At 53.7% G+C, this 13,270-nt stretch overlaps 1 protein-coding gene across 3 annotated transcripts in view; it reads right to left on the bottom strand.

The window, feature by feature from the left end:
• Positions 1–13,270, bottom strand: part of HS1BP3 (HCLS1 binding protein 3) — a 47,069-nt gene that overhangs the window by 14,206 nt on the left and 19,593 nt on the right. For all 3 annotated transcript variants that reach the window (XM_043469286.1, XM_043469288.1, XM_043469285.1), the window contains exons 3-4: positions 9,007–9,214; positions 7,207–7,432 (exon numbers count right to left, since the gene is read on the bottom strand). In XM_043469286.1, the coding sequence (XP_043325221.1) occupies positions 7,207–7,432; positions 9,007–9,214 (434 nt within the window). The remainder of the gene's footprint in view (positions 1–7,206; positions 7,433–9,006; positions 9,215–13,270) is intronic.

The raw sequence follows: 13,270 nt of genomic DNA, 5'->3' as shown, positions 1-13,270 counted from the left end.
AGCCTGCCTCTCCAGGACCTCAGAGACCTCTCTCTCTTCTCGTTCATGAGGGATGCCATTTCTCTCTCTCTGCACAGGGGTCAAACACTGCCCCTCACCCAGCCCAGCAGCAGCACCGCCAAGAAACCAGGGTGGCCTGGCTCTGCCACCCCGTCGCTCAAAAGAAAGGGCCCTTTGCTGGTCACCCCCACAATGGCCCTAAGAGACTGTATCCAGATATAAAACAGAACTCAGTCCCCTAAACCCACAGCAACTGGCCCAGGAAGCCTCATTCCAACCTCTGTAGTGCATGGCCCCAGTGGCCAGGTAATTAATAGCTGCCGGCTTCCCTAGTCTTTCCCAGGGCTTCCCTGGTGGCTCAGACGATAAAGTGTCTGCCTGCAATGTGGGAGACCCAGATTCGATCCCTGGGTCGGGAAGATCCCCTGGAGAAGGAAATGGCAACCCACTCCAGTACTCTTGCCTGGAAAATTCCATGGACTGAAGAGCCTGGTAGGTTATAGTCCATGGGGGTCGCAGAGTCGGACATGACTGAGTGACTTCACTTTCTTCCTTTCTTTCCCTAGTCTTTACCCTGCTTCTCGCTTAGTCGGCCCACAACAAAGCCAAGTATGCTCGCCCAACCAACCGCACAGGACGCCACACTTCCGGTTAGGCCTCCAGCTTCCCCATGTCAACAGCCTCCAGGAGGGCAGACTTGAGTCTTCCCTTTGCCACCAGTTATCTCTCCCTCCCCCCGCCCACCTGTGAGTCTCTGTAAATGGGTGGCTGACTCCCTCTCTTGCTATGGCCCACCCTAAATAAACGGCCTTTGCTGGTTCTCATATGGGCAGTCTTTGTTCATTCAAACACCCCCAACAACACTCCAGATGCTGGTATGACCAGTGGACCACTGGCAGTCCCTGCAGTGGAGAATACCCACCCATCACCCACCATGGAGAGCAAATGGACCGGGTGAAGTCGGTACCCGGCACAGGTGGGGGCTCAGTCGGGGGTGACAGGGATGCCAAGGCTCCTGCCTGGATGGTGCCCCAGACTGCACAATTTTGGGAAGGCTCCTCTATTGCAACCACAAAGATGCTGGAAATCAATCCTATATATCCACTGGAAGGACTGATGCTGAAGCTGAAGTTCCAATACTGTGGCCACCTGATGTGAAGAGCCAACTTACTGGAAAAGACCCTGATGCTGGGAAAGATTGAGGGCAGAAGGAGAAGAGGGCGACAGAGGATGAGGTGGTTAGATGGCATCATTCATTCAATGGATATGAACTTGGGAAATCTCTGGGAGATGGTGAGGGACAGGGAGGCCTGGCGTCCATGAGTTCACAAAGAGTCAGACACGACTTGGCGACTGAACAACAAAGATACTGAGGTGAAGGCCTTTGTGAGCACAACTCCCAGGGCTGATATTTACATAACAACAGGAAGTGGAAAAGCTGCCTTTTTCATTTTAATTGTTTAAACACCCAAGGGCTTCTGGCTTCTTCAGAGCAAAGGAAACTTGAAATAATGATAATATCATACAAAGGAAATTTCCTGTATTCCATCCCATTTTATCCTTACAGCCACTAGGCCTGGACTTTACCTCTAATTTACAAAGAGAGAAACTGGAGGCTCTGGGAAGTCCAGCAACTCGCCCAGTGTCCCCCCGCTGCTAAGTGACAGGGCTGGAACTTGAACCTAGGACGGTCAGCCTCCAACCCTCCTCTAGGGTGACCGCACCCTCTAGGCTTTCCAGCTTCTGCAGTGGCTTTCAAATCACACTCAGGGGCCCTGACCTTCTGTAAAACTGCCCACAGCCACCAAGAGAGGTGGGCCGAGGCTGAGGGGACAGAGATCCAGAGCCCGCTACTCCTGTTCCAACCTGGGCCAATTCTACTTTCATGTGATTTATCCACCAGGGTTCTGTATGCGATTTCTCTTGCACCAAAGTGTCTGCTACTCAATGAAAGAAGTGGAAGGCGCTGTTTCCTGTGTTGTCCCTGACAGTATTCATTCAGGCCAGACTCTGCACTGCTGTGGATGGAGAAACACAGCTGGTGCAGCATGCCTGGGCGGGGGTGGGGGTGCTGTGGTCACCCCAACGGCAGCTGTTGCTGCAATCACTGTGACGGCTCCAGGGTGAGCCGAGGGTGCCCACTGTGCCCCCTGCACCCTCACTGTTTGGTCCCAGGACAGATCAAGGGTAAGTGCTGTCTGTGGAGGTACAGTGTGACGCCACCAGCCCCGGGCCACAGCCCCAGCAGCGATCAGGAAGAACAGACCTCTAGCAGATGACCAGAGAAGGAGACTCGGGGGCTGAGAGCAACAGGAAGGCCTCCCTGAGCCTGCCTCCTGGAAGCCTCTGTGGGTGGCAGAGCCTGGCGGCTGGCGAGGCTGCTCTCTGCATGCCCTCTGCTTCTCCAAGACTTTTGTTAGGCTCGGTTTTGGGGGCCCCTCAGACATGAATTTGCCTGCAGAGCACATCAGGAGCTTGTGAAAACATAGGTTCTGGGGCTCCACCCAGGTTCCAGGGGGGGCCTGTGAATCTGCACTTCTAATCAGCTCCAGGGTGGTGGAGAATTCCCAGCTGGGCTCTGCTATCCTAGGCGGGGCTGGAACCCTACAGGGCCCTAAGCCCAAGGGTGACAGATGCGCTATTTAGAAAGAGGCCTCCAAGGAGAAGTGGCTAAGCTCCTGTCCTTAGGGGCTGCCTCACTTATAAATCTTGGAAATAGTATTAATAGGTGAGGTGATAGGTGTCAGCTGACCTTAGTATGGTGATCATTTCGCATCATAGATGTATCAACATTGTACCCCTTAACCTTACACAATGCCATAGAGCAACTTCATCTCAATAAAGCTGGTGTTGTTGATCATTCAGTCGTGTTTGACTCTTGCAACCCCATGGGCTCTAGCCCGTCAGGTTCCTCTGTCCACGGAAATCAAGAATACTAGAATGGGTTGCCATTTCTCTTTTTGAGGGGATCTTCCTGACCTAGGGATTGAACCCAGGTCTCCTGCACTGCAGACAGATTCTTTACCATCTGAGCCACCAAGGAAGCCCCTAATAAAGTTGGGGATGGGGAGGGTGGTCAGATGAATAAACCTTGGTTAGTAGATCTGGAGGTACTTGGCAAGGTGCCAGAAGCTTTCAAAACCACACAATCATCCTAGAGCAGAAACTTCATCCAAATATAGGAAGCAAGACATTTTTATGCTAAAACACATATGGTCATTTTATGAAAGATAAAACAACATTTGGATAAATAATTAGGACAAAACACACGATTCACATCCCAAAGAAATGTCCAGCCTCACCACTTGAGGCCATGGCCCAGGGCCTAGGTGCTTGCTCCCCGTCCTCTAAGCGGAGAGTGGGAAGCCCAGTCTCACAGGACAGTGTGTTCATGCAGGAACCAGCCTGTCCCTCGGGAAGCTGAGGGTCCTCAGGGACCTGGGGCCTGGCAGGGAGCTCCCTGGGCACTGGGGGAAGAGGAGGGGGCAGCGGGCCTTGCAGAATGGTAGGCTTTGGAAAAGCAGAGAGGACATCCCAACACAGGGGAAATTCAGTCCCTAAAGACCCCTTCACTGGAGAGGCACAACCAAGACCCCTCAGAGAAGCTTTTGGGACCTTGCTCTGGGGCAGGCAGCTGGGGAGAAAGCTCAACAGAATAAACACCCCATACACGAACAAGTTCATCATTGCCTGTAACTGCAAAAACCTACAGAAAACACCACAGTGTCCCCAATGCCATTTACAGCACATCAGTCTGATGCACTAGCATCGTTAGGAAGGTAGAAGCCTATTTATTGGTATGGAAAGACCTAGCTGAAAAAAAAAGCAAATTATGGAATAGCGCACATTAACACAATCCCATTTTGTTAATACAGCATATGTAACCAGAAGCATATAGCTTCATGACAAAGGGGTTTCTAAATGTGCTTTTAATTTTTCTACGCTAATTGTGTATTATTTGAGTTACAGTTAAAAATGTTCCTAGCAGAGTAGTTCCAGCCAAAGGCAGAACTATTATGGGAGAACTTCACCTTTCTTAGAACTGTGAAATCTCTAAAACAGAAAGTTAAATATGAAAACTATGTTCCACATGCAAAGCGATGGTGAGGACATTAAGGGAAAAAGCAGAGTATAAAAGGCATGTGTGCTATGTTTGCAGTCATGTGGATCAGACTGGGACAGGGATGCACAAAAAAAACACAACTCTGCAAACAGGAGAGTGGCTGGGTGGTGAGGGTTTTTTTTCTATCTTAAGGTACTACCTAATGGTGTAGTAACGCCTCTTTCCCTAATCAAAACCAGGTTTAACAGACAAAGGAAAACCAGGCTTTGTGCCCATGGCTCGCACCCTCCCAGCAGCCCTGCGGTGGAGCAACAGCGCCCCACAGTGGCCATGGCAGGAAGGGCCAACACCTGTCGCCTGGAAACGCGGCTGTTCCCCGGAGTGCCAGAGCCTGGCCCAGATGGGCAGTCAAGGCAGGGTGGCTGGGAAAGCAGAGATGCTGCATCCACAGAGGAACGGAGGGCACAGGCTGGAGAAATGAGCACGCAGAGCATACGACTCCTGCAAAGATCAGAGTGTTCCTCACCGCAGGGTGGGGTGGGCCGCATTGCACCAAGAGGGTTAACAGGCCCACCTGGGGGGCCCAGGAGAGGCCGAGGGGTGACCTGACTTCAAGGCAGGGCTCTGCCACATCTAAGGCTCTAGCCAAGCGCCTGCTCAGCTCTGCCCTCTATGTTCCCATCTGTGAAAGGGGGGATAATCCTAGGGCCCTGCTGGAAGACTGGATTGAGGGCCAGGGCACGGAGGTGGCATCAAGTCCCGACTCTGCCATTTGGGGCTGGATGAATGTGGATGAATCACCAGACCCCAAACATCAGCCTCTTCATACACAGAATGGGCCTGATGCCAGGGCCAGCTTCCTAGGGCACCATTTTCCCAAGCCAGATCCACAACGGATCCAGAAAGCAATGTGGTGAGTCATGGCCTTTTAAAAAAAATAGAATAGAAAATATCTATCCATGTAAAGGCTAATCAATTCCTGGCACTTAATACATTCTCCAAAAATGTTAGTTGTTATTATTCCCAATGGAGGCAATAGCGCTGACTATTGTCACATCGGTTAACAAAAGACTGACAGAAGGTCAAAAGCCTCTGGGATTCCTTTCAGGTGCTCAACTCTCCTCGGATTCAGGAAGGAGGCCCCTGAGTGCAGAGCTGGGGATGGCACTGGGGGGCCAAAGTGGGGGTCCCTGGACCGTCAGCACCTCCCCTGACAATCTGCTACTGAAGTAAAAGTAGGAAATTAAAGCAGCCCTTGCCAACCCCAAAGAGCATTTTCCTACCCAAAAAAGGAGTCTCTTTGCTAAGCACGTCTTTCAGCCAAAGGCTGGCACAAACCACGCAAGCCCATCTCAGTCTGACGGCGAGTAACGTGTGGTTCCTCAGAACAACGAGAGAGAATGAGTTCAAACAAATACAGCCCAACACGGCCCCTGGGCTGCCCAAGGCAGATGACGAACTTCTCCCAACATGACCTCACAGTTGCTCCCACAGGGCCACTGACCCCCTCCCAGGTCAAAGCCAGCATGGGGGTGCTGGGAGGGGCCTGACTCCTGGGCACCAAGGAGCTGCAGGGCCTCCGGCTCTTGTCTCCCATCTCCCTGAGCACCTGGGATCTTTCTCAAGTCTGGCTCCTTGGCCCCTCTAGGCTGGCCTCATGGTGACCCTGTGACCACAAGTCCCCATGTGCCCACCCTCACCATCACACAGGAGAGGAAGTCCTGCAGGCAGCGGGCAGTGCTCTCTGGACTGCACTTTCATGCTGTTGAAGTTGAACTTGCCTCTGCCTCATCTCTCTTTGGCTCTAATTTTTTTCTGGAACAGGACTTGCCAGACGGGCAGAGATGTCAGCCTGGGTCTGCAGTGTGACTCTGCGGAGGTGGAGGGGCAGAAAGACGGGGCTGTGACATCTAAGCCACTTACCCTACACAAGAGCCCCAAGAGACTGGTTGCCATCACTGCCCTCTGCTTCCGCTGCAGAAAACTGGAGGAGAGGGATAAACTGCCAGGACTCCAGCCCAGGCAGTTGGCGCCGAGGTCTCGGACAGGATTCCAAGCGCCATTTGTACCCCAGCACCATTGTTCCCCAGCCCTCTGACCACGGGCAAGGCATCTGGCCCTTGCAGACGTCAGTCTCTTTAATATGTCAAGTGACGTGACAACGGCTGTTTGCGGGGCGGGCTGTCAATGAGACCTGGGAGACAAAGGGCACGGTACAACCCCTGATGCGCGGTAGGTGCTCAAAACCAACAGTTCCCACCTTGTTTCCTGCTCATTTGGGCCAAGAAGTGAGGGGCCTGGGCGGGGTGGGGGGTGATGGTGCTGAGTCTGTCTGGCTCCCCTATCTCCTTCTGGTTGGGAGGTCCTGCCCACCACCTCAGCCAGTGCCCATTGGAGGGGCCTGGGGACCAGATGTCTGGTTCTCCAGTCTCATCTAGCCTGCAGCCCCTCCCCCAGCTCAGGGCGCTCACCATGGGGACCCAGGGACAGCTCACTGATTGGCAGAAGGCAGTCAGAGGGCCAGCAAAGGAGATGGAACATGAGGGTGCCAGAATCAGGACACCGAGGGGCCTTCAAGACCACAGCTGGCTGTCTCTTCTCCAGGGCACGTGCGTCTGCACGTGTGTTCACGCACGTGAGCGTAGAGAGAACCACAGTCTACACAGGGCTGACTCTACCTCCTTCCAGCACTCTCAGCCCCTAAGGGGTCACCAGTCCCCTCCAGCCTTACCTTGGGAAGGCAGGGCCAAGGTAAACAGCTCTACCTTCAGGGCAGTGGGACCCCGGCCACGCGAAGCAAGTCACAGGCTCCACGATGAGCTGGACAGAGAACCCAGGCCTCCTGGGCTGGGTTCAGGATGCCTGGGCTGCTGAAGTGTCAGGGTTGGGGTGGCAGCTTGCTAAGCCTGAGTGCAGAATGCTGGGGGGCCACCCTGTGACCAGGGAGGGGCAGGCGATACCTGGGCCCAGCCCCAAAGACCCAGGAGATGTCGAGGATGAACAGAGAGCTGGTCCCCCTGAGTACTGGGCCCCCTCGGGGTGATGATCTAGGGAGACGGGTTTTCTCCAACTCCCAGAAGAGAGGGAGGAGCCTAGAGCAAGCCAGACAGTGGGGTGGGCCCCACCCAGAAGGGGAGACATACCGCATGATGCCCAGAGGGTCCAGGGCCGCCTCCTCCTCCTCCTCCTCCTCCTCCAAGGATTTCCCTGCATCCCCGTCCTGCTGGCCCAGTGTGGGGAGACCCTCATCTTCCACGCGGTCCTGCTGCTGGAAGAAGTCCAAAGCATCCTCGTCCCCTGCTTGGCTGTCTGCGTCCAGGACCGAGACATCTCTGCCACTGAGATCCGTGGCCCCAGGGGACCTGGTGCCTGTGCAGGGAGATGGAAAGGGTGCCTGACACCCACCGCCGGGAGACGAGGAGGCACCTCCCGGCACGTGAGCTCCTGCACCAGCACCCAGGGCTGGAGGCCTCCTGCCGTGTCCTGGGACTAGGACAGCAGGTCTGTGTGGGTGAGTGTTGGGGGGTGGTCGGCAAAGCATGGGGTGGAGCAGTTACAAGTGGGAGCCTCAGAGAGACAGCGGTTCCTCAACCTCTGCAGCCCGGGGCCCGTCGGGACTACAGACTACAGTCCACGGGCTGATGGCAGGAGATCGGCCAGTGTCTTGGTTCTCACAGAACAGTTCCGGAAACGACGTGCACGTAGTGGGGCACATTGGGGAGCTCTGCCTAGCCAACCCCTGATGAGACCTGCCCCGAGGGTCTAGACTATGAACTCTATGAGGCCCAGTGAGCAGGTGGAAGATTCCAGAACAAACTGGGACAGCTTCACCACCAACTGGCTTACACAAACACTTCTCAAAGCTTGGTCCACCGGCGGGTGTCCACAATGAGGTAACTACAGAAAGGGGGAGCAAGCATCCAGAAACTTCCTTGGAATGCTTGTCTGTGACAGATCGGGAATAAAAATGGTTAGCACTTCCCCCACCGATGGTTTGAGAAGCGTGGGTTTAGAATGCTTGTTTAACTCTATCCAGTTACTGCACAGCGTATTTTTGAAAGCAGTGAACTTCTAAGACACATCACTCTGTGGGTAAAGAACCCATCAGCATGCCCCAGAGCGCCTGGAACACAGGATGTAATGTGTACACTGCTATGACATGTGGAACTAACTGGTATTGATTATGTTGTATTACGTTATGCTTTGTTATTTTATTAAGACAAATGTAAAATCCCTTTCAAAATGTCATGAACCTTCAATTTTATGGGGTAAGCATCACACAAAGATCATTTTTACAGGTATGCTCAGTTGCTCAGTCGTATCCAACTCTTTGCGACCCCGTGGACTGTAGCCCACCAAGCTCCTCTGTTCATGGAATTTTACGGCAAGAATACTGGAGTGGGTTGCCATTTGACAAGTATAAATTCATTTAAATATTGCAAAAATCTCATGTGAGAGATCCTAATTGTACCTTCATTTTAGAGATAAGGAAACCGAGGCACAGAGAGGCTAGGAAAGTCAGACCACCTGATCCTGCTTCCCCGTAAGTGTGTGTGCATGTGCACGTGGGTGGGTGTTATGTGTGTGTGTGTGTGTGTGTGTGTGTGTTTGTGTGTGTGTAGGTGCTCTGGAAGGGGCTGGCCAGGAGGGAAACGGGAGGGGTCAGATTATAGAGAAGGCCCCTGGGTGAGCTCCATCTAGCACCCAGGCAGTCAGTCCTCCAGGGCTGGGTCCCAGGCCCCTTCCACCCACCACCCACCACCCACGACGCCGGCCCACGCATGGCAGTGAATGAAGCCCACGTGCCTCAGCAGCCTGGCCGAGGTCTCTGGGCTGCAGAGGGTGCTGTGGACCACACCCCGCCCCCCTCCCCCCAAGCCAGGGCAGCGAGGCCTCGTTCTGGGCCAGGGGCCCCTAGGGATTTGGGACAGGGCCTCAGGTACCTAAGAATTCCAGCAGCTCGGGGCTGCCTGCCAGCTCGGCATCCTTGGAGACGCAGCGCAGAATCTCGTCGAACAGGGCCCTCCGCTCCCGGATGTCGCCCTCCCCAACAAACAGGACCTTCCTGGGGAGCGGGGGCAGGCTGGCCGTTGGGTAACGACTGCTGAGTTTCTGGTAAAACTCCTCAATGTCGCTGTACTTTTTGGAGACCTGGAATGAGAGGAGCAGGTGGTTTCCTGAGTGAAAAGGTAAATCAGACAGGGCTGTGTCCCGCCCCCCAACCCCAACAGAAGTCCCCACAAGGGCTTGGCTCCTCGGTGGGCCCTCCTCTGGGGCCAGATGAAGGTGCCTCCCTCCCGACCCTCTGCCCCACGCCCTAAGCCTCCTGATCAACACTGAGCAGAACCCCCGAAGTCCCAGTGGCCCAAAGGAAGGATGCAATCGTGGTGGATTCAGGGCCCTGTCACCGGTCTGGGTAGAGACACTTGATTCAGGGACTCGGCCTGCAGGTGACTGTGACCTACACCTCCATTCTGGGCTTCTGTGCATTAGTGGGGTGACCTCACGGTCTGGCCGGCTGTTAGGTCCTCTTCCGGCAACGAGCCACCTTTTCTCTGGGTCATTCTCCTGTGAACTAGCAACAGCCTTCGACAAGGCCGGTCCTCACAGTGCTCAGATGGTGGAGAACAGATATGGCAAGGCTGGTTTCTGGTCCTGGGGCCAGCCAGGACCCCTCTGCACACCGGAACCTCAGGGAGGCAGGCCGGGGCTCCTCCTGGCTGTTAGAAGGTGGTCCTTGGCCATCAGAGTCACCCCTGGTCACTTGGCTTCCTGTGGAGCTGGGGGGTAACTGCTACTGCCTCTCGGCCTCTCCCTGGAACTCCCGCTGCAGCTAAGGGCTCGTCCACTCATCAAGCTCTTGCTGTGTGTTTACTCCGCATGGGGACATCCAGCGTGGTCTCTGTTCCCGAGGCTCCAGGCTTCCATTTAAGGGAGCAGCTGTAGGACTGGGGATGGGCGCCGTCACTGTGGTCTGTGTAAGCCAATGCAGGCACTCAGAGAAGTCACCCTCTCCACGCCACACCCCACAGCCCAGGGTCCCCCCCTTGTCCTGGACTCCTCTGTGCTCTCCCCACACGCTGGGCCTGTCCCCTCAACTCCTTGGGAGCATTAGGGATGAACACAGATATGCCCACTTCTGCTCCCAGACCAGGGCTGTACGCCCAGCACACACGGAAACGCTGCCATGCCTGATGGGCTGTGGGGCGTCTGGATGCATTCAGACGAGGGACACCCGGCAGCCCGGTCGCCCAGCTCTGTTGGAGCACACAGCCCGGGCTCTCGAGCATGGGCATCAGAGCCCCCAGGCTGGGAGAGTTCCAGATGCTGGCAGGTGGCTGGGGCACTGGAGACTCCAGGAACCCCCAGTGGGGAGTCATCTGAGATGGGGGACTGTGGCCTGCACTTGTCATCACAGAGCTTGACTCGGGAGCTTTGCTGAGAACAGCTTTCAAGGAAGGCTTTCCAGGAAAGGTAAGAGCATCCTTTCACAAAAGTGACGCAGGCTCCAACTCCTGGTGGTCCCCCAAACCTGACTCTACCAGGTGGGGGGCGCAGAGCGCCCTCTGCAGACCTGACTGCTCCATGCAGGCCAGGCCACCGGGCCCACCAGGACCTAGGTTCTGGGAGCCAGCTGTGGGTCTCCAGGGCGCTGGGGGTACCATGGACAGCCTGGGGTACCACCCCATCCCGGGCCCACACTCACCAGTGCTCCAAAGCAAGGGCTGCCACTCCTTTTGAGGAACAGAAAACAAAATGCTCATTCTTTTTTAAAGCTAAATCATGAAACTTCAAAGAAAGTTCAGGTTTGGGGATACACCCCCAGATCTCATAGGGTGTAAATGCATGCTTGGCTCCCACAGGTGGTTCAAAATGTTTGAGAGGCAACTCCCTGCATGGACACCCCTGCACCCAGCTACCCACAGGGCAAAGGTATCACTGGTCAGGAGAAAGTGGCACGGGTGTGACCTTGGAGGGGTCAGAGGTGTCCCCACACACCCTGGCTGGGAAGGCCAGCCAGGACCCAGCGCTGTCAGCCGGGGCCTCTCACGGGCCCCCCGAGTGACGCCTCTCTGTCTTGCCCAGGGACTTGGGTCTCAGATAGCTCTTCTTTGCTCCCATCTCTGAAAAACGTGGGTGCGCTAAGCTCCACTGGGGTCAAACCAGATTTGACCCCACCCAGTGGAACAAAGCAGCTCCTACCTGCTATCACGCTGCACCTTGGTTCTCACCAAGAGTCTGTTTAAGAAGCAAATGAAAAAAATCACACTCTTCAGACACTTTCCAGGATGTGCTGAATGTCTCCTAATCAAAAAAACTGTGCCATAACTTCTTATCTCTTAGAATCTAGTATGTGAAGTGTTAGTCGCTCAGTTGTGTCTGACTCTTTACAGCCCCACGGACTATATAGCCTTCCAGGTTCCTCTGCCCATGGCATTTCCCAGGCAAGAATACTGGAGTAGGGTGTCATTTCCTCCTCCAGGGAATCTTCCCAACCCAAGGATCGAATCTGCATCTCTTGCATCTCCTGCATTGGCAGGCGGATTCTTTACCACTAGCAACACCTTTTTGCGGAGGCAATCAGGTGTTCTCTTGGCTTCATGAACTTGTACACCCAATTCCCTTCCCTGGTTTGAGAGATGTTCTCCACTATCATTTCTTTAAATAAACTCTCTGCTCACTTCTCTCTCTCTCTCTCTCTCTCTCTCCTGCTTCTGGGACACCCAATATCCTAAGGTTGCCCTCCTAAAAGATTTGGATAGTTCTTGTAGAATTTTCCCTCTGTTCTTTTGAATCTTAATTCCCTTCCTCTTCTAACTGTATCATTTCTAGACTTTTATCTTTAAACTTGCTAATTCTCACTTCATACGGGCTTCTCTACTTCTAATCCTTTCTAATGTATGTATTCTTCATCTCACTTACTGAGTCCTTCAGATTCAGAATTTCTGCTTGGTTCTTTTTTAGAGTTTCAATCTCTTTGGGAAAGTATATCTTCTGCTCATTAACTTCATTCCTGAGTTCTGAGTTTTCTTGTTGCTTGTTGAGCTTCTTCATGAAAGTTGTTTCGAATTCTCTATCAGGCTGCACTGTTCTGGGACTTTAAATTTGGTTTCTAGAGAATCATCATTTTCTTTTTGTGCCAGTGTTACTGTTCTTCTTCATGGTCCTCGATGAGTTCTTCCTCTGCTGGGACATTGAAGCATGTCTTTCTTCTTTAGATAAAGCTTTCTCATTTTTTAAAATTTGATTTCTAACAAGTCAAGTGAGAGTCTTTTCTTTTTTTCCAGCAGGGGGCGCCACAGCACAAGCTTTTGGGTTTTTTTTTTTTTGCGTTCCCAAAGCACTGCAGATGGTGACTGCAGCCATGAAATTAAAAGACTTGCTCCTCGAAAGAAAAGCTATGAGAAACATAGACAGCATATTAAAAAGCAGAGACATTACTTTGCTGACAAAGGTCCATCTGGCCAAAGCTATGGTTTTTCCAGTAGTCATGTATGAATGTGAGAGGTGAACCATAAAGAAGCCTGAGCGCCGAAGAACTGATGCTTCTGAACCATAGTGTTGGAGACTCTTGAGAGTCCCTTGGACTGTAAGGAGATCCAACCAGTCCATCCTAAAGGAGATCAGTCCTGAAAATTCACTGGAAGGACTGATGCTGAAGCTGAAGCTCCAATACTTTGGCCACCTGATAACGAAGAACTGACTCACTGGAAAAGACCCTGATGCTGGCAAAGCTTGAGGGCAGGAGAAGGGGACGACAGAGGATGAGATGGTGGATGCATCACTGACTCAATGGACATGAGTTTGGGTAAACTCCGGGAGTTGGTGATGGACAGGGAGGCCTGGCGTGCTGCGGTCCATGGGGTCACAAAGAATCGGACACGGCTGAGTGACTGAACTGAACTGCACTGCTTCTAGTTATACTAGAAGGCTGGCACCTTCCAGCCCTCCAATGCCCCTGCTGGAGGTGTGGCCTGGTGCCCCTGTCGTCACTGCTTGTGCCTCGATGGCTGCTGACGCCTTGCTGCCATCACTGCCTAGGACACGGGGGTGACGGGCCCTTCCGCTGTGTCACAGGCTCGGCCTCCCATGGGAGCGGGTGGGGCTGAGGCCACCTGCACTTATGCTGTGTCCGGGGTTGTCAGGTTTAGGGATGCCCCCACTGTGGTTGGGGGGTAGGGAGGCGAGAGCTGTGGGCCAGCCCCG

This window comes from Cervus canadensis, chromosome 5, assembly GCF_019320065.1.
Source record: "Cervus canadensis isolate Bull #8, Minnesota chromosome 5, ASM1932006v1, whole genome shotgun sequence".
NCBI lineage: Eukaryota > Metazoa > Chordata > Mammalia > Artiodactyla > Cervidae > Cervus > Cervus canadensis.
The sequence above is the reverse complement of the archived record's forward strand: the minus strand, read 5'-3'. Positions and strand labels throughout refer to the sequence as shown.